This window comes from Rana temporaria, chromosome 3, assembly GCF_905171775.1.
Source record: "Rana temporaria chromosome 3, aRanTem1.1, whole genome shotgun sequence".
Taxonomy (NCBI): Eukaryota; Metazoa; Chordata; class Amphibia; order Anura; family Ranidae; genus Rana; species Rana temporaria.
This window is the reverse complement of record NC_053491.1, coordinates 483,798,220-483,819,526: the sequence shown is the minus strand read 5'-3', so window position 1 is coordinate 483,819,526 and position 21,307 is coordinate 483,798,220. Positions and strand designations below refer to the sequence as shown.

The 21,307-nt window shown below is 43.9% G+C and overlaps 1 protein-coding gene across 1 annotated transcript; it reads left to right on the top strand.

Annotated features, from left to right (window-relative positions):
- Positions 1-14,274: 14,274 nt before the first annotated feature.
- LOC120933704 (E3 ubiquitin-protein ligase TRIM39-like) lies at positions 14,275-16,380 on the top strand. The gene has a single exon (XM_040347056.1). It carries the CDS (start codon positions 14,315-14,317, stop codon positions 15,893-15,895), a length of 1,581 nt encoding a protein of 526 aa, XP_040202990.1. The 5' UTR covers positions 14,275-14,314; the 3' UTR covers positions 15,896-16,380.
- Positions 16,381-21,307: the final 4,927 nt, after the last annotated feature.

Below are 21,307 nucleotides of genomic sequence, written 5' to 3'. Positions count from 1 at the left end.
ATGTGATTGTATTTTATGTATCGCATAATTGTTGAGAAATGCAGTGAAAAGCACCAGGGAATGTTCTAGCAGAAATCTTTTTGGGTATCACCATAGCACTCCTCACTAGTGTACCTTTCTTTGGACATTTTGAGCACAGAGGGCCAGATTCTCAAAAAAGCGCCTATCTATAGGCGAGCGTAGCGTATCTCAGATACACTACGCCACCATAACTTAGTGAGGCAGGTCCCGTATTCTCAAAGAACTTGCGGCCAAAGTTACGGCGGCGTAGTGTAACTGTGCCGGCGTAAGCCCGCGTAATTCAAAGTAGGCTAGTGTGGGCGTGTTTTATGTTAATGTATCGTGACCCGACATGATTGACGCATGCGCCGTCTGTGAACGTATCCAGTGCGCATGCTCAAAATTACGCCGCAAATAGTCAATGCTTTCGACGTGAACGTAAATTACGTCCAGCACCATTCACGGACGACTTACTTAAACGACGTAAAACATGACGCTGTTCATACCTTTCCGACGTCCATACCTAACATGACTTACCCCTGCTTTATGAGGGATAACTTTACGCCGGCGTATGTCTTAAGCCCCATACACACTATCAGTTTTCCTGCTGGTTTTCTCTTCAGGTTTACCAAAACCATGTAGTACAAGGACCTGCCTGATTGCATTCAAATTGAAACGCTTAAGGTTTGACCTCATATTAGATGGTTTTGGTAAACCTGAAGAGAAAACCATCAGGAAAACTGATAGTGTGTATGGGGCTTCACGTAAATGACGTATCTTGCTACGCCAGGGGGAAACGTACGTTCGTGAATCGGCGTATCTAGCTCGTTAGCATATTCGACGCGGAAATCTACGTAAGCGCCCACCTAGCGGCCAGCGTAAATATGCAAATAAGATACGACGGCGTAAGAGACTTACACCGCGCGTATCTTAGCCGAATTTATGCGTAACTGATTCTAAGAATCAGCCGCATAGATACGACGGCTCTCATTCGGACTTACGACGGCGTACATGGCGCTATGCCGTCGTAAGTCCTTTGAGAATCTGGGCCAAAATGTACAGGTACCTAGTGCGACTCATGGGAAAAAGAGCTCCTGGCTGCCAGGGACTGCTTGAAGCCCTACAAATAAAATTCACCTGCTACTACTAGCAGAGATCAGGCCTGGTCTTTCCAACACTGCAGATGTGTGCAATGCATCAGAAGTGATAGTGATCTACTGACACTGCACTTGTTGGGGGAGGGGGTGGGCTAAACGCAAGTGCTGGCAGCAAATGGGGCTTATTATCCTGCTAATGCTGCATTTTTGGGGACGCTGTACTAAGGGGGCGCACTAGTAGAGTTCTGTTCATGATCAATATATTGATCCATACAGACACTATACTAGTAATGGCGGTGATTAGCGTCTTATAGTGTGAGTGCGATAGTGTGCGGGCAATCTAACGCTAACTGACCCTGGCTGGGAGGGACACTAACTGACCGTGATATCTGACATTATCTGATGTCATAAGTGACACTAATACAGTGATCAGTGATAAATACTGTACATTGACACTCTACTAATGGCACTGGCTGGGTGACAGGGGTGATCAAAGGGTTAATGAAGGCAATCAAAGGGTTACATATGCCTACCTAAGGTGTGTGGGTGCAAAGGGTGCTGCTTTTACTAACTCTCTTGTCTTTATGAACCAGAAAGGGGTGCCCATTGGACCTGGTATTGATTTTAGGGGGAGCCAAAAGGTTTTTGAAAAATGGTTAGGGGTCCCCCCATAATCCATACCAAATCCTAAGGTCTGGTAGTGATTTCAAGGGGAACTCCATGCCAATTATTTTTTTTTAATAGTGTGGGGGTCCCCCCCAAAATTCATACCAGACTTTTATCAGAGGCGGCAGCCCGACAGGGTGGGAAAAAGGGGGGGAGATGAGTGAGTGCCCCCCCCGAACCATACCAGGCCACATGCCCTCAACATGGGGGGTGCTTTGGGGCAAGGGGGCTCCCCCCAAAGCACCTTGTCCCCATGTTGATGGGGGAAGGGAAACAGAAAATAGCTTGCACTTGGTATAATGTATAGGGAAAGAAGTTACAGTCCATAAAAGGCCCATAATATATAAAATGGTGGATTAAAGTCTGCATTGAACCAATCAGCTTCAGGGGTGACGGATGAGAGTTCAGTCGTCAAACAATGTCACAGGCGTGGTTTACATAAATTATCAGGGCTGCAACAGAAGCCATGCTGCTCTTTGAGAAGAGGACCTAATCATGGCTTGGGCTGAAAGGTACATTTCAGCCGTGTCTGCAGTCCACATTCTTGGGATAGACAGTTGTCTGGCAGACTTCCTCAGTTTTCAGAGCCTAGATGTGAGTGAAGGGTTAGTTCTCCCCAAGGTATTTTTTAGATCTGACACCACTGGGGGTTACCAAATGTAGACCTGTTGGCATTCCAATTCAGCAACAAAGGGGACAGGTTTGTGGGCAGGTGGAGGGATTCAAAGGCCTTTGTGGTGGACACACTGGTGGCCCTATGTGATCAGTTCCAGCTAATATACATTTCAGTGGCGGCTGGTGGCCAATTGTTTTGGGGGGATGGCCCCTCACTCCCCCCCAAGGCAGGCTCTTGCACTACATAGTAGTTGGCAGATCTATAGGAGATTGCACAGACTGTATTGTGTATGGTCTGCTGAAAAAGGGGATTGGACAGAGTATGGTCAGCTTTAGGACAATACCAAGAAATAAACTATTTTCATATAGGAAAGTGGAGGGATAACCAGGATATACACAACCAGCAGGAAGGGGTGTGCAGGGATGGAAAGGTGGGTTGGTGGATGACTAGGTGGGTGGATAGATTTATGGATGAAGGGATAGGTGGATGGGTGGATAGGTGGGTGGATGGATGAATGGATGGATGCATAGGTGGGTGGGTGGGTGGATGGACGGATGGATAGGTAGGTGGGTGGGTGTATAGATGCATAGGTGGGTGGGTGGATGGATGGACGGATGGATGCATAGGTCGGTGGGTGGATGGATAGGTGTGTGGATGGATGGACAGATGGATAGGTAGGTGGGCGGGGTGGATAGATGCATAGGTGGGTGGATGGATGGACGGATGGATGCATAGGTGGGTGGATGAATGGATAGATAAGTGGGTGAATAGATTTATGGATGGAGGGATAGGTGGGTGGATGGATGGATAGGTGTGTGGATGGATGGACGGATGGATAGGTAGGTGGGTGGATGAATATATGTATAGGTGGGTGGATGGATGGATAGGTGTGTGGATGGATGGATAGGTAGGTGGGTGGATGGATAGGTGTGTGGATGGATGGACGGATGGATAGGTAGGTGGGTGGATGAATAGATGCATAGGTGGGTGGATGGATGGATAGGTGTGTGGATGGATGGACAGATGGATAGGTAGGTGGGTGGATGGATAGATGCATAGGTGGGTGGGTGGATGGATAGGTGTGTGGATGGATGGACAGATGGATAGATAGGTGGGTGGATGGATGGATGGAAGCATAGGTGGGTGGATGGATGGGTCTGATCCAAACTGAGTCTGCAGAGTCCTCCATCCTATTCCCATGCAGAATGTCAGGGCCACGAAAGAATAAAATAAAGAAGTGGCCCCATGGGGTTGTCACCCCTGACACCCATTTGTTTAATAAATACATTTTACTCTTAATAGAGGGCTATGATAATTGATAAGTACATGTCTCTCTATGGCTGCTTTGCTGGTTGTTTCTGTTTTGTGTTTCAGGTGACAAGCTGCCTGCTGTTGCTAGGAAGGTATACCTCAGCTGTAGAGCACTGGATTGGTGACAAATCCTTTGGCGGGAAACATCTAGCCAATGAGTGTAACCTTTTACTTCTATCCTCTCCTGTCACTGGGAGGAGTCAGCTTTTACCTCAGGTCTGTCAGCCGGACTCCCCTCTGGATTCTCCTCAGCCTTCCTTCTGGATCTTGTGACCCGCTCTCGGCCCAGAATGGATATTCTACTTCATGAACTACTTCAAAAGGACGAATTCCCCTGGAGAAAGGCTTGCCTCAGTCATTTCATTATTTATTTATTTTACTCTCCCCCCCCCCCTCAGTTGTCACTGGTGACCGCTGTATCTTCACTTACATCTGTGGGCCCCGGGCCTGTATTGTGCCTCTCATTCCTGAAGTGCCAGGTATACTCCTAAATACTGATGGTAACAGGTTACCTGAAGCCAGACATGGAACTTTTCATCCACCTGTAGGCAGACCTGGACCTGAGGCGAGACCATAGGAGAGTCACCTCACCACTGGGACTTTACAGGGACCAGAAGAAGAGGACCGCTGACTGGAAGTGTCAGTACACAGGCTGACAGGACAGAAGCTACTGTGAAAGAATACGCAGGATAAGGAGGCCCTACTCAGACACCCATAGCGCCACTGTTCCTGCCAGCGTGAGCCAGGTAGGCAGCGGGTCTGAAGCTGCTACCATGGGCCGACAGCGTGATCAACACCTCTCCAACAGGATCATCATCATCATCACCACCACAGACTAGGGGTGAGTGAAGGCTCTGAGGGCCGGGAATGTACACACACTTCACTCTGTTCTGTCTGCCTCTGTCTCCTCTGTGTCAGTGTCTTCCATGCTCAGTGTGGTCAGTCAGCCTTTAGTCACCCCCTTCCTGTTCACTCTCAGCTCTCTAGTGCTTTCATTTATAGTTCACTTATCACACTTCTGACCTGTGAAATGTCTTCATTGGTGTAGATTCAGGTACCTTTTGCGCCACCGTAATTTGAATTCCGCGCCCGCGTATCGTTACGCCGATTCACAAAGGCAGTTACGCTGAAAAAATAGGCTTCCTCCACCGACGTAACTTGATTGCGGCGGCGTAGAATTGTGTGCAATATAACTTTGGCCGCTAGGGGCGCTTCCGTTGTTGTCGGCGTAGAATATGCAAATTTCTTAGATACGCCGATTCACAAACGTACGTGCGCCCGGCGTTCGTTTTTTACGTCGTTTGCGTTAATGCTTTTTCGGCGTAAAGCTGCTCCTGCTATTAGGAGGCGCAGCCAATGTTAAGTATGGACGTCGTTCCCACGTCGCGATTTGAACATTTTACGTCGTTTGCGTATGTCGTCCGTGAATGGGGCTGGACGCCATTTACGTTCATGTCGAAATCAATGACGTCCTTGCGACGTCATTTACCGCAATGCACGTCAGGAAATTTTAGGGACGGCGCATGCGCAGTACGTTTGGCGCGGGAACGCCCCCTACCGGATCATTTGAATTACGCGCGCTTACGCCGGCCCCTTTTACGCTACGCCGCCGCAACTTACGGAGCGAGTGCTTCGTGAATACAGCGCTTGCTCCTGTAATTTACGGCGGCGTAGCGTAAAGACGATATGCTGCGCCAACGTCAGTGTGCGCCCCTACCTGAATCTACCCCATTGTGTTTTCATTTGCTGCAGTTATTGCAGGTGCAATAACAGGTACAGTGCAGTGCTAGGATGGCCAGTGCTCCTGTGCAGTATACAGCATGTCAGGGTTGTTGATCAGTCGGCTGATATCATTGCCTTTTCTGAGGGTTTTATTGACTTTCTTCGCAGGAATTAGGCTGTTTAGGGCTTGTAAGTTTTACACCTGTGAACGAGTTGCCTGATATTGTGTTGTTTCATATATTTTTCCCACTTTGTTTTATTAACCACTTAAGACCCGGACCATTATGCAGGTAAAGGACCAGGCCCCTTTTTTGCGAATTCGGCACTGCGTCGCTTTAACTGACAATTGCGCGGTCGTGCGACGTGGCTCCCAAACAAAATTGGCGTTCTTTTTTTCCCACAAATAGAGCTTTCTTTCGGTGGTATTTGATCACCTCTGCGGTTTTAATTTTTTGTGCTATAAACAAAAATAGAGCGACAATTTTGAAAAAAATTCAATATTTTTTGATTTTTGCTATAATAAATATCCCCCAAAAATATATAAAAAACATTTTTTTTCCTCAGTTTAGGCCGATACGTATTCTTCTACCTATTTTTGGTAAAAAAAATCGCAATAAGCGTTTATCGATTGGTTTGCGCAAAATTTATAGCGTTTACAGAATAAGGGAAAAGTTTTATTGCATTTTTATTTATAATTTGTTTTTACTACTAATGGCGGTGATCCGCGATTTTTTTCGTGACGGCGACATTATGGCGGACACTTTGGACAATTTTGACACATTTTTGGGACCATTGTCATTTTCACAGCGAAAAGTGCTATAAAAATGCACTGTTTACTGTGAAAATCACAATTGCAGTATAGGAGTTAACCACTAGGGTGCGCTGTAGGGGTTAAGTGTGACCTCATATGTGTTTCTAACTGTAGGGGGCGGGGCTGAACGTGTGATGTCATTGATCGTATTTCCCTATATCAGGGAACAGACGATCACTGACACTGCCACAACGAATAACAGGGAAGTTGTGTTTACACTCACCTCTCCCCGTTCTTCAGCTCCGGTGACATCGCGGGACACCGGCAGCGATCGGGTCCGCGGATCCCGCGGGCGCGGTCTCGAAGCTTCGGACCGGGTCGCGAGTGCGCCGCCGGCGGCGTGCTCGTAACCCCACAGCTGGGCTTAAAGAGACACGTACAGGTACGTGATTGTGCCCAACCGTGCCTGACGTATATCGGCATGAAGGGTCCTTAACTACTTGCCGACCGCCGTTATACGTCCTCACTTTAAAGATGAATATCTCGGTAACGGCAGCAGCTGCTGCCACAATCGAGATATTCATCTCTTCAGTGGGCGGTCCGGTATACGATAACTAGGGGTGCACCGAAATGGAAATTTTGGAACCGAAACGAAACCGAAATAAAAAAAAAATTCAGTCCGAAACCGAAACCGAAACCGAAAATTACTTTTCTTTTTTTCCCCCCTATTTCAATTTTTTTTTTAAATAATTGTATAAATTGCATAAATTAATGGTGTTATATAAGTACCTGTAATCAATCTGACCGAGACAAACACCACAAACCCCTTTAATCTGTGATACTTGTGTGAGAATATGCGTGGACTTGGAGTAAATACTGCCACTCCTGTTGACAAGCAGTGGGAGTATTAGTTCATTCAGATCACAATGATCTTAGATGTCTGTGTGTACTGCAGGAGATGGGGAGATGTGTGGTGTGTATACACATAGTATATAGATGAGGTGTATATAGATGGGGAGATGTGTGGTGTGTATACACATAGTATATAATATACTATGTGTATACACACACCACACATCTCCCCATCTATATACACCTCATCTATATACTGTATATAGATGAGGTGTATATAGATGGGGAGATGTATACACATAGTATATAGATGAGGTGTATATAGATGGGGAGATGTGAGATATAGAGTCTCTCTCCGGTGCAGTGTGTAGTCCCCAGTCACTAGTTGCAGCTCAGTAGTAGCAGGCAGTGCTCAGTAGGAGGATGGTGTGAGGCTCCTCTCTCTCTCTCTTTCTCTTCTCTGCTCTCCCCCTCTGTCTCTCTCCTCTCTGTCTGTCTCCCCGTCTCTCTCCCGGGTCTCAGTGCCGGATGGTGTGCAGGATTCCCCGGGCAGGGGATGCGATCTGCCCGGGTTTAGTGGCTCAGCGGTCGCCGCGATGATCCGGATCTTCCCCGACTTCAGTGTGCGGGTGACGGCAGCTACGGGGGCTGGCGGGGCTCCTCCCGAGCCCGGGGCGGCCAAGAGCGGGGGAGCCACCCGCTCAATGTGCCCGGGGTCAGCTCGTACCAGCAGCGGTGAGTGCGGACTGTGTATGCCATCCATCCCTCCATACTTCTTCTATGGGCCCCCCCCCACCACCAGTGACTGGCTGCGACGTCACGACGCCGACGCTGGCAGTGGCAGAGCAGGGGAAACAGGAAATGAGCCGTACGGACGGTAATTAAGTCCGGCTCTGAGGTGGTTTTATATCGGCGATTATTTCTGTTTCGGCATGACCCCAAAATCACGATTTTCGGCCGATATGTATCGGCACCGATATATCGGTGCACCCCTAACGATAACGGCGGTCTCCGCGGCGGATTCGCCGCAAGATAGCTGTTATCGGTGGCGGGAGAGGGCCCCCCCTCCCGCCGCTCTCACGCGCCCTCCGCCGCTTACCGTAGCCGTCGGTAGTGGCGGAGGGACCATTCGGCAGCTGAGCGGGGACGAGACTGAAGGAAAAATCTCCTTCGCCCGTCCCCATAGCTCTGCTGGGCGGAAGTGATGTCAAAACGTCAGTCCCGCCCAGCCTCTTAAAGCAACATTTTTTTTTTGTCATTTGAAAAAATGACATTTCCAAATTTTTTATTTTTTTTTGCATTTAAGCCCAAATATGAGATCTGAGGTCTTTTTGACCCCAGATCTCATATTTAAGAGGACCTGTCATGCTTTTTTCTATTACAAGGGATGTTTACATTCCTTGTAATAGGAATAAAAGTGATAATTTTTTTTTTTTATTTCAGTGTTAAAAATTGTAAAATAAATAAAAATAAATGCGAAAACCCCCCAAAAAAATTTTTAAATCGCCCCGTCCCGACGAGCTCGCGCGTAGAAGCGAACGTATACGCGAGTAGCGCCCGCATATGAAAACGGTATTCAAACCATACAAGTGAGGTATCGCCGCGATCGTTAGAGCGAGAGCAATAATTATAGCCCTAGGCCTACTCTGTAACTTAAAAAATGCAACCTCTAGAATTTTTTAAACGTCGCCTATCAAGATTTTTAAATGTAAAAGTTTGACGCCATGCCATGAGCGGGCGCAATTTTTAAGCGTGACATGTTGGGTATCATTTTACTCGGCGTAACATTATCTTTCACAATATATAAAAAAATTGGGCCAAATTTATTGTTGTCTTATTTTTTAATTAAAAAAAGTGAATTTTTTCCAAAAAAAGTGCGCTTGTAAGACCGCTGCGCAAATATGGTGTGACAAAAAGTATTGCAATGACTTCCATTTTATTCTCTAGGGTGTTAGAAAAAAAATATATAATGTTTGGGGGTTTTAAGTAATTTTCTAGCAAAAAAAATGTTTTAGTCTCGTAAACACCGACTCTCAAAAACAGGCCCGGGGCTAAAGTGGTTAAGTGGTTAAGAAAAGTTAAAGAGCAGAACATACAGTTCACAGTGTGTCACAGAACATGAAATGTAGACATGATAGTGTTTTAAAATTTTCTAAATAAATTTATGAAGTAAGGATCCTGCCTCCATGTGTTTATTTAGGTTATCACCTTTAGCTGTGATTCCTGAAGAAACCCAATGTAGTGGTTAAGAACCCTGAAGGGTCAAGTCTTAGCATTGGCCATTCTCTTTCAGAGACTGCTGGTCACTGATTCCCCTTTAAAGCCCTTTGTGTAAGGGGTGGGTCACATTGCTCCCACTTTCATTCACCTGGGTCACCATGGGATCTCAATCTGGTCACGTTGGCTCTACAGAAGCCTCCCTTTGAGCTCATTCGGGATATTCCCTTGGCTGACCTTACTTGTAAGGTGGGTTTTATCAGTGTATCATGTCAATGAGACAGATTTCAGAATTGCCAGTCTTATCCAGTAAGGAACCCTTCCTTGTTCTTCACAAAGACATGGTGGTCTTTAGTCCCTGGGCCTCCTTTCTCCCTAAGGCAGTAGAGTGTTCAGCCCTAGACATGTGCAATTCGTTTAGTTTCTAATTAGTTTTTTAACAAATTTTGATAAATTCGTAAATTCCAAAATTTCGTATTTCCGAATTTTTGTATTTCCGAATTTACATATTTCTGAATATTTAAAATTCTGAATTTCAAAAATTCTGAATTTCAAAAATTCTGAATTTCAAAAATGCTAAATTCAAAAATGTAACCACTAGTCGACCAGCCAAACCAGTCTGCTCGGCTTTGCGAAATCACGTAGGTATACGTCATTTTGCATTTCAGCCAATAGGGGGGCACGATCAACGCCAATGCATGCCAATGCTTGTGCCCGGCGGGCACGATCACCGCCGGGCACCCACGATCGCTCATTACAGAGTGAAAACCTGGGAGCTGTGTGCAGGGCCGCTGTTAGAAATCATGGGGCCCCGTACAGCCTACCTGATGGGGGCCCCCCCAACCCCGCCCTTGACCCCGCCTCAAAAAAGTGATATTTTAAGTGATATTTACGGTATCTTTGTCCAGGCTAATCACATTCCTTCTAATGAATGAGAGTGCTGCAGCTGACTTTAAAGCGGTGGTTCCCCCTTAAAAACAACTTTTTTTTATTCCACTCCCCCCCACATTCCATCACGATTAAGGCACATATTTTTTTTTTCCTGCTGTACATACCTTACTACAGCATATTCACCCGTGCATCCGGGTTGCGAGTCCCGCGGGAGTGGGCGTTCCTCACATGCTGTTGATTGACGTTTTGCCCAAAAACGAGCTCTCCCCCCGTCGCGTAAGCCGCGTCATGGTTGGCGAAATGAGCCGAACGGCGAGTCGGCGCTACACTGCGCATGCGCATCGCCGTTCAGCTCCTTTCGCCAATCGTGACGCGGCTGTGCGGATGTGCCTTAATCGTGATGGAATGTGGGGTGGCAGTGGAATAAAAAAAAGTTGTTTTTAAGGGGGAACCACCGCTTTAAGGATTCAATTTTCCTTAAAGCGGGAGTTCACCCATTTGTTTGTTTTTTGCCCTTCTCCCCTTAGATTCCTGCTCGTTTTGTCTAGGGGAATCGGCTATTTGTTTTAAAATATGAGCTGTACTTACCCGTTTTCGAGATGCATCTTCTCCGTTGCTTCCGGGTATGGGTCTTCGGGAGCGGGCGTTCCTTCTTGATTGACAGTCTTCCGACGGTCGCATCCATCGCGTCACTAGTAGCCGAAAGAAGCCGAACGTCGGTGCGGCTCTATACTGCGCCTGCGCACCGACGTTCGGCTTCTTTCGGAAAATCGTGACGCGATGGATGCGACCGTCGGAAGCCTCTCGGAAGACTGTCAATCAAAATAGGAACGCCCAGTTCCGCAGCCCATACCCGGAAGCGGCGGAGAAGATGCATCTCGTAAACCGTAAGTACTGCACATATTTTAAAACATCTACCCGATTCCCCTAGACAAAACGAGCATCCAGCTAAGGGGGAAATAGTCATATATACGGATGAACCTCCGCTTTAAGCCAGCACATCTATTATGCCTTAAATCAGCTGAGGCATGCACTCCAATAATTATTTAAATCTGTATGAGCTAATTTACACTAGCATTGCTCTCTGAAGAGTGATCTGCATGCGGATTGCTCTTCTGACAGAATTTGGCTGGTGGTGAACAGGCATTGTATCACCTCCTCACAACCTGTGTTAACCACTTAAAAACCCTGACAGTAGTTGAAAAGTAAAATGCTCAGCAGGAAACATGATGGGTGGTTACAGTAGTTGTGGTTGCAGCCTATGTACTTTCCCCAGCACTACCTTTCCAGCATGAGGGCCCTTTCACACAGTGCTGCTCCACTCAGCCAGGGATCAGTGAGTGGATTCTCTGCAGAATTGGAGCTAAATGGGACAGATGTGTTCTGATTTCCAGGTCTGTTCAGTTTGCATCTGCATACAATGCACAGCCGACAGGGGAGGACTTGTGATGTCTCTATGGGTGGCCAAATGGAAATTTGGACTTGTGTCCACTCACAACAGGCAATGTGGAAGGAAGATTGCCCACACTCCCAGCATCAGAAGAATAGCTTTAAAACGGTGGTTCCCCCTAAAACAAATTTCTAACAATACATTCGTAAGACTGCTTACACTGCGGGTAGGCTGGCTTTTGTTTTGTTTTTTTAGTGCATACCTCGATATCGCCGTTTCGTCCCTTGGCGGTGGGCGTTCCTAGTTGATTGACGTTCCTCCGACGGGCGCATACTGCGCGTCACGACTTTCCGACAGAAGCCGAACGTCATTGCGCAGGCGCCGTATAGAGTCGGCTCTATACGGCGCCTGCGCAGCGACGTTCGGCTTCTTTCGGAAAGTCGTGACGTCACGTATGTGCCCGTCGGAGGAACGTCAATCAACTAGGAACGCCCACCGCCAAGGGACGAAACGGCGATATCGAGGTATGCAGTAAAAAAACAAAACAAAAGCCAGCCTACCCGCAGTGTAAGCAGTCTTACGAATGTATTGTTAGAAATTTGTTTTAGGGGGAACCTCCCCTTTAATGTCCACAAAGAAAAGCATCACAAACCCACAATACAGAGAGATAGCAGCATTTTTTTTTTTTTTGTGGAAGAGCAATAGAGGATCTAAAGTGCTGTGATCATCCTAATGACGCTAATCATGAACCCAGTGGGGAGTCAGGGGGCTGTACCGTCTTTCCATGGTAGCTGGTGTGACTGTGTGCCGCCCCTTGCCTGTAGCTGTGCACCGCTGCTGGAATAAGTTTCCTGCATCCTCTCAGTCAGACGGCCACATGCCTCTTTAACTCCCACCCACAGACAGCACTTACTGAGGGAGCCCTGTACACATAAACCACTCCGCCAGGGATGGTACAAGCAGAGGGCAGCCGGAACTAGAACATGTGCAGCGCATTATGCGGCCAGGCTTTATCTACCTGCGCCCCCCGAAAATGGAAATAAAGTCCCTAAAGTGATTTCACTTCCTGGGCCCCTCTATTGCCCTAATGGGGCCCAGGATTATGTAAGTACACCCTAAAAAGCAAGCAGGAGCATGGGTGGTTTAGAAAAACATTTAAATTTATTCTGTCAGAATTTAACTACGCTTCCCGGGCCCCCTTGCTGAGCCGGGCCCGGTACAACAGGGCTGGTCGTACTGCCCTATCAGCGGCCCTGGCTGTGTGTGTAAACACACAGCTCCCGGTCCTGTCAGGGGGAGAAATGACTGATCGTCTGTTCATACAATGTATGGACAGCGATCAGTCATTTCCCCTAGTCAGTCCCACCCCCCCTTCAGTTAGAACACACCTAGGGAACATACTTAACCTCTTCCTCGCCCCCTAGTGTTAACCCCTTCCCTGCCAGTGACATTTTTACAGTAATCAATGCATTTTTATAGCACTGATCGCTATAAAAATGATAATGGTCCCAAAAATGTGTCAAAAGTGTCCGATGTGTCCGCCATAACGTCACAGTCACGATAAAAATCGCTGATCGCCGCCATTACTAGTAAAAAAAAAAAAATATTAATAAAAATGCCATAAAACTATCCCCTATTTTGTAGACGCTATAACTTTTGCACAAACCAATCAATTAACGCTTATTGCGATTTTTTATGAAAAATATGTAGAAGAATACGTATTTCCCTAAACTGAGGGAAAAAAAAGTTTTTTTATATATTTTTGGGGATATTTATTACAGCAAAAAGTAAAAAATATTCATTTTTTTTTCAAAATTCCGCTCTATTTTTGTTTATAGCGCAAAAAATAAAAACCGCAGAGGTGATCAAATACCACAAAAAAAAGCTCTATTTGTGGGAGAAAAAGGACGTCAATTTTGTTTGTCAACATTGCATGACCTCGCAATTGTCAGTTAAAGCGACGCAGTGCTGAATCGCAAAAAGTGGCCCAGTCATTGACCAGCAAAATGGTCCGGGGCTGAAGTGGTTAAAAATTTGGAATTCGAAAATTCGAAAATTTAAAAAAAAAAAGAAAATATCAAAAATCTAAAATTCTAAAATGGGAAATTTCCGAATTTTTTGACTTTCCGAAAATTCTTTTTTTTTTGTTCTCGTTTCATTCGTTTTCTTTTTTCGGAAAATTTGAAAAAATATATTTTTTTCGTTTTTATTTGTTTTTTGCTTTTTCAGAAATTAAAAAATTCGGAAATTCTGAATTTTCGAATTTCTGAATTTTTTAATATCCCGAATTTCAAAAAAAAAAACGAATGAAACAAAAACTGATTTTTTTTTTTAGAATTTCCCGAAATTCCAAAAAAAGCAAAAAAATTCATGAAACGAAAACGAAAAAAAAAAAAAAAAATTTTCGGCAGTGCACATGTCTATTCAGCCCCATCCAGCTGCAGTGTTTGTCAGCCTTTCAAAGACTGCGACAGGCTGCAGGCAGCGGGTCTAGATGCTGTACCTGTGGCTCCTGGGAACACTAATATCCCAGAATTGGACACACATGGACTAAAGTCTAGTGTGCAAGAGGCCTTAGTGTGTTCTTCTCTACACCCAACGTTCTCTCTTTCTCTCAAAGTTGGAAGGTTTGATTATCTTTACTACTGTGAAAATACCTTCCTCTTCTGTACTCTGATCTCTGTGTCTAATAATACTGATCTGGTTGAGCCTCACCCTGTGTAGGAGGAAGTGACCCTCCCAACTGCATTCTTCTCCGGTGTCAGAGAATTTTACTTTCATTTCCTCTTCTTCTGTCAGCGATGGCGTCTGGTGATCTGAGAGCTGAGCTGGAATGTTCCGTCTGTCTGAACATTTATACAGATCCTGTAAACCTGAGATGTGGTCACAACTTCTGCCGGGTCTGTATTGATCGTGTGCTGGATACACAGGAGGGGTCTGCAGGATATTCCTGTCCTGAATGCCGAGAGAAGTTTCCGGATCGGCCTGCACTGCAGAGGAACATAACACTACGTAACATAGTGGAGAATTTCCTGTCTGCTCAACCACATCAGGAGGAGTCCGGGGTCTTCTGTACTCACTGTGTGGACTCTCCTGTACCTGCTGTTAGATCCTGTCTGCTCTGTGAGGTTTCTCTGTGTGATAAACACCTAAGAGTCCACAAAAAGTCCCCAGAACACATTTTATGTGACCCCACCTTGTCCATGGAGAGCAGGAAATGCTCCGTCCATAAGAAGATCCTGGAGTATTACTGCACTGAGGATGAGACCTGTATCTGTGTGTCTTGTTGTATGATTGGAGAACATAAAGGACATGAGATGGAGTCACTGGATGAGGCTTCTGAGAAGAAGAAGGAGACACTGAGGAATGTTCTGCAGAAACTTCTGACAAAGAGAGAGGAGACGGAGGAAAGTGTCCAGAGTCTGCAGGAACACAGGAGGAAAGTAGAAGACAAAGCAGCTGGTGACACCGAGAGAGTCACTGTCCTGTTTAGAGATCTCAGGAGACGTCTGGAAGATCTGGAGAAAAGAATCCTGAGGGAAATCTCCGGGAGGGCAGAGCGGATCTCCATCTCCATCCGGGATCTGGAAATAAAGAAGGAGGAGCTGTCCAGGAAGATGCGTCACATTGAGGAGCTGTGTAACATGACGGATCCACTGACTGTCTTACAGGAATCAGACACAGGTGACTTGTGTGATACTGAGGATGGAGATAATGAGGACAGAGAGAGACATGAGAAGCTCCTCCATGATGGAGGGGGTCTGGATGTGGCTGGGATATCACACACATTACACACATTATCTGATATAATAACAGAGGTAAATGTAGACTTCTATATACAGGGAGCTGCAGACATATTACTGGATGTAAACACAGCTGATAATTATCTCCATATATCAGATGACAGGAAAACTGCATCCATGTCAGATAGAAACCAGAATCGTCCAGAAACTCCAGAGAGATTTCAGTATTGTCCTCAGGTGTTGAGCAGTCGGAGTTTCTCCTCAGGGAGACATTACTGGGAAGTGGATGTCGGGGGATCAGATGGATGGATAGTCGGGATGTGTTACCCTAGTATAGAGAGGAGAGGAGGATGGGAGTCAGTGATTGGATATAATAAGAAGTCCTGGGGATTGTTCAGGAATGATGATCAGTATGAGGTGAGACATGACAGTAATAAGATCCTCTTACCCTCCAATCTCTCCAATAACAGAGTCAGGATAGATCTGGATTATGAGGCCGGGCGGATCTCCTTTTATGATCTGTGTGACCCGATCCGACACCTCCACACCTTCACCACCACCTTCACTGAGCCCCTCCATGCTGGGATATGGGTATATAAAGGTTGTATAAAGATCTGTGGGGGGGATGGGAAGATGTAAGAAATCTGCCCAGAAACTAATGACATCACAGGGACAGTGAGATTGGTTGAACATTCAGCCAATAGCATAAAGCAGTGGGCGGGGCTTCTGTCAGTGCCCTGCATGTTTTTCTTAAAGGTGAGATGTCTCCCTCTGTCACTCCCTGTGATTGGGTAGGAGATCTCTCCAGTTACTGGAGTAATAGTGAATGACATGTTCTTATTTGTCAGTGAGAAGGGGTGTGGCCTATAGATAAAGCTTGATTTGATATCTATCTATTGATAATTACTTTCATTGTAATTGTTAGACAGAAAGTTATCACAGTGTGTGACATCATCAATCTCCCTCCTCCTGCCCCTCCCCCTACTCTCTGCCCCTCCCCCACATGCAGTCACTCTATGCAGGGTGTAATGCGGTCACTGTGATTGGATAGAATGTGGTCACCTGTCCTCTCTTTCCACCCTCCAATCTATACTTAAAAGGGATTCAAACTAGACATGCGCACTGCCGAAAAATTCAAAAATTCCAAAATTTGAAAATTCCAAAATTTGAAAATTCCAAAATTTGAAAATAATTTTTTTTCGAATTTTTGAATTTTAGAAATTTTTGAATTTTCGAATTCAAAAATTTCGAAAATTCGAAAATGCAAAAAATTCTAAAATTAAAAATTTCTAAAATTAAAAATTCCACAATTTCTAAAATTAAAAATTTCTAAAATTAAAAATTCCACAATTTCTAAAATTCAGATTTTTTTAATTTTCGAATCGAATTTTCGAAGTTTCGAATTTTTTGATTTTCCAAATTTTTATAATTTTCAAAATCCGAATTTCTGGAATTCGGAAATACGAAAATTCGGAAATTAAAAAAAAGAATTTCGGAAATACAAAAATGTTAGATTTTCGAATTTTCAAATTTTCGAATTTTCGAATTTTTGAATTTTTCGAATTTTCGAATTTTCGAATTTTTGAATTTTCGAATTCAAAAATTTCTAAAATTCGAAAATGCAAAAATTTCTAAAATTAACAATTACTAAAATTAAAAATTTCTAAAATTCCACAATTTCTAAAATTAAAAATTTCGAAAATGCTAAAATTCAGATTTTTTTAATTTTTGAATCGAAATTTCGAATTTTTTGATCTTCCAAATTTTTATAATTTTCGAATTTTCGAAATCCAAATTTCCAAAAATTCGATTTTCCGGAATTCGGAAATACGAAAATTCGGAAATTAAAAAAAGAAAGAATTACGGAAATACAAAAATGTTAGATTTTCAAATTTTTGAATTTTCAAATTTTTGAATTTTCAAATTTTCGAATTTTTTAATTTTCGAATTTTTTAATTTTCGAATTTTTTAATTTTTTTAATTTTCGAATTCAAAAATTTCGAAAAAAAATCGGATTTCCAAAATTCTTAAATACGAAAGTTCAGAAATGAAAAATTTCGGAAATACAAAAAAATTTCATTCGGAATTTCGAAATTGCAAAATTCGAAAATTATATAATTCGAAAATTCAAAAATTTGAAAATTAAAAATTTTGAAAATTAAAAATTTTGAAAATTAAAAAATTAAAAAAAATCGAAAATTCCACAATTTCGAAAATTAAAAATGTCTAAAATTCAGATTTTTTTAATTTTCGAATCGAATTTTCGAAACCTCGAATTTTTGGATTTTCCAAATTTTTATAATTTTCGAATTTTCGAAATACAAATTTCCAAAAATCCGAATTTCCTGAAATGAAAAAATTCGGAAATACGAAAATTCGGAAATTAAAAATAAAAAAATATTAGATTTTCGAATTTTTTAATTCGGAATTTCAGAATTTCAAAAATTCGAAATCCAAATTTCCAAAAATCGGAACTTCCAAAATTCTTAAATACGAAAATTCAGAGTTTCGAAATTGCAAAATTCGAAAATTAAATAATTCGAAATTTCCAAATTTCGGAAATTCCGAATATTGAATTTTCGAATTAAAAAATTTGAAAGTACTGAATTTCGAAAATTCGGAAATCCAAAAATTTGGAAATATGAAAATTTGGAAATAAAAAAATTCGGAAATACGAAAATTCGGAAATAAAAAAAATCGGAAATACGAAAATTTGGAAATAACGATTTTCGCAAAATTCATTAAAAAACAAATTAGAAACTAAACGAATTGCACATGTCTAATTCAAGTAAATGTAACAATCTCAGCAGAAAGATATGAAGAAATGATTTTTCCTGCACTCACACCTATGTGCTTTTTGGTGCTTTTTGCAGAAACTCTCTACAGTCCATATAACATGGTTTCCTATGGATGTAGTTCACATTTGTGTGTTTTCCTGCAGTAGATTACCTTTTGCGTGTAATACATTTCAGTGGAGTCGCACCAATAACGTTTGTGTTGCATTTTTTATTACGTGTTTTGCGTTTTGTGTTTTGTTTTGCTTTAAATTCCCTGTATACAGTCAATTGCTAAGGAGTGGGCTAGGAAGCCAGCTGCCATGTCCTTAGCAACGAAGGACTCATCAGCTGTCAGTGGGGTTCCCCGCTGACAGCTGAATGTTAAAAAAAGATTTGCCAGCTAAAAATATTTGAGAAAGAAATGGCGTGCCCCCCGTCCCCCAAACCATACCAAAAAAGGGCATGGCGTCCCCCCAAAATCCATACCAGACCCTTATCTGAGCATGCAGCGTGGTTGGTCAGGAAAAAGAGGGGACGAGTGTGTGCCTCCCCCTTCTGAACCATATCAGGCCGTATGCCCTCAAAATTGGGGGGTACTTTGGGGCAGGGAGAACTCTGACCCCCACCTCAATGGCACCTTGTCCCCATGTTGATGAGGACAAGGGCCTCTTCTCCACAACTCTAGGCTGTGATTGTGGGGGTCTGCGGACGGGGGGGATTACCTCAATCTGGAAGCTCCCTTTAACAATGGGGTCCCCATATCATGGTCCCTCCCATGTGAATGAGTATGGGGTACAATGTACCCCTCACCCACTCACCCCCAAAAAAGCAGCGTAGTCTAACAAAAAACATGAGATGGCTTTGACAAGTCCTGTATTAAAAATGAATCGTGTCCCCCCTGTGACATCACGGAACCATCATGCCCGGGGTCTTTTTTTTACATTCAGGGGAACCCCGCTGAGAGCTGATGACTCTTCGGTTGTTAGGGACGTGGCGGCCAGCTTCCCGGGCCTGCTCCTTAGCAACCAGCTATATACAGAGAATTTAAAGAGGAAAAAAATTGCAAAATACATGAAAACACATGAAATACGTGGGTATAAAAACGCATCAACCGCAACCGCATTGATGTGATCCTGAACTGTTTACCTGGAGAGATGTACTTCCTGTTATTTATAGACTGCAATATAACAGTGTACACTTCTCCGGCTCTGAGTGTGGATGTACATGGAGACTCTATAGGGGGTGTACGGCTGCTGCATTACTTACAGAAAGGGGGCGGGGCATTATTTCCTATGGCTCCTCCCAGTACAGGATCATTATGTATAGTGAGATGGGACATTGTATAGAGTGCCGGACCTGAGACAGAGCGCAGAGTGTAACATGACTTATGGGAGGCACAGATGGAGGTGTACTGGCCCTTTAAGACCCAATCTATCTATCTATAATATAAGATTACAAGATGTAGTAGAAATAAGAATATAATAAGTGTGAAGATTGTGTCATTCTTTCTCATCATATATCGCTGTCCTCATGTATGATTGATAAGTGTCTCTACATTATTATATCCTATATTATATCACTTTTATAATGGATCCTAATATAATGTGTCCCCATAGAATGGATCACCAATAGAATTCTATGGGATCTCTTTTATAACTACTGATTTTATATTGTATCACTTATACTGATTTTTAGGTTTTTGATTTATTCGATTTTTTTTTTTAGATTTAGGTCACATGATAATTGCCGCAAATGTTTATCAAAATAATATTTTTTTGGTGAAAATAGAGGAAAATCATTATTAGCGGATACAAATACAACACAACTTACACAATTCCTTCTAATTCTACAACATGGACCTGTATTGAGATAATAAATAACAAATATTTGTAAATTGTAAATTGTGTTTTTTTTTTTGTAAACCAGTGAGAATTGAAGGAACACAGAACTGTAAATAGGCGACTTACACCGACCAATGGCGGGATTGAGAAAAATATTACAACACGCCCCTTTTATAGAAATCGCTCTGATGATTGACTTCTGCTGAGCAGGGACGGCCGCACACTGATTGACATTGAGCCGATCCCCGCTGATCCGGCTGAATTTCCATCCATGTGTGGCCAGCTTTAGGGCTCATTCACACTGGGGGCAGGGACTGACACTCCTTCCAAAAGCGGTCCACACTCAGATCACTTTTCAGAGGTGTTTGGCAAGTGAGGAGGAAATATCTCACTTCCTCACCACCTGTTTCAACCAATTTAATGCAGCGCCACCACCCAGCAACTGTGTGCATTGCACATGGATATGGGGGGGGGGGGTTGCAGAGTGTTCCTATCTACTGCAGAGTCTGGGGGAAGGGTTCCTCTGGGCACAACCAACCTGGAAGCTGCAATCAGAATCATGTCATGGAAACTGGAGCCTATGAAATCTATGAATGGGTCACGTTTGGTGGATGGTGGTATCTGCTGAATGCATTAGGGGGTACCTGCTTTGCTTCATGGCTGTGGCATGTGTACATCCCTGACTGGTGCCTCTGCAGCTAAAGGGGAAACAGTTTGGGGCCAGTAAATCCATGGCTCAACCGGTGGGTTTTACCAACCCCCAAAAGCTAGCGTGAATGAACCTCAGTGCTGGTGCACTGCAGACAGCCGTTCATAAGCAGCGTAGGCCTTATTCATCTCACAGCCGCATGTATACATGCCCCTAGAAGCACATGGGGGATGGGGAATTGGTGGACATGGGGGGTTCAGGGGACAGAGAAGATCAGAAGAGGTGGCAAAATGCCAAAGAGGGGAGAAGACACTACAATCCAGTAAGCAGGAATGGCACTAGCTGCAAGGATGGAAGGGGAGCCCACTTTTTGAATAAATAGTTGGAGTCAACTATTATTCTACTCACCAGAGTGTGGGGATCACTTCTGGTATAAGTCAAAAGTTTCTGAAGCGACCATGAACTTATTGAAAAAGCAGGAATGCAGCCAACATAAGGGATACTGATCTGGCCAGCTGGAAGCGGGTCTGTGTCACCATTTCCCTTACTGTTGTTCAAACCAGAGTACTGAGAATGTACTGTGAGTGCAGGGCATTATGGACCCAACCTCCCAGTGTAAGGATACAAAGAAAAATCTGATGATGTCATCATGTCTACATCATGCAGAACTGCCTAATACTGGTGAAAATCCAAAGAGCACTTTTCGCATCACATGACTAGCCTGGAGACACCTGGAGAACGGTAAGTGGGACACATTACACTCTCAGCCTGAGCTTTCTGCTCT

What these genes read in the sequence shown, in the direction of transcription:
- LOC120933704 (XM_040347056.1), top strand. Translation starts at nt 14,315, where the DNA reads ATGGCGTCTGGTGATCTGAGAGCTGAGCTGGAATGTTCCGTCTGTCTG.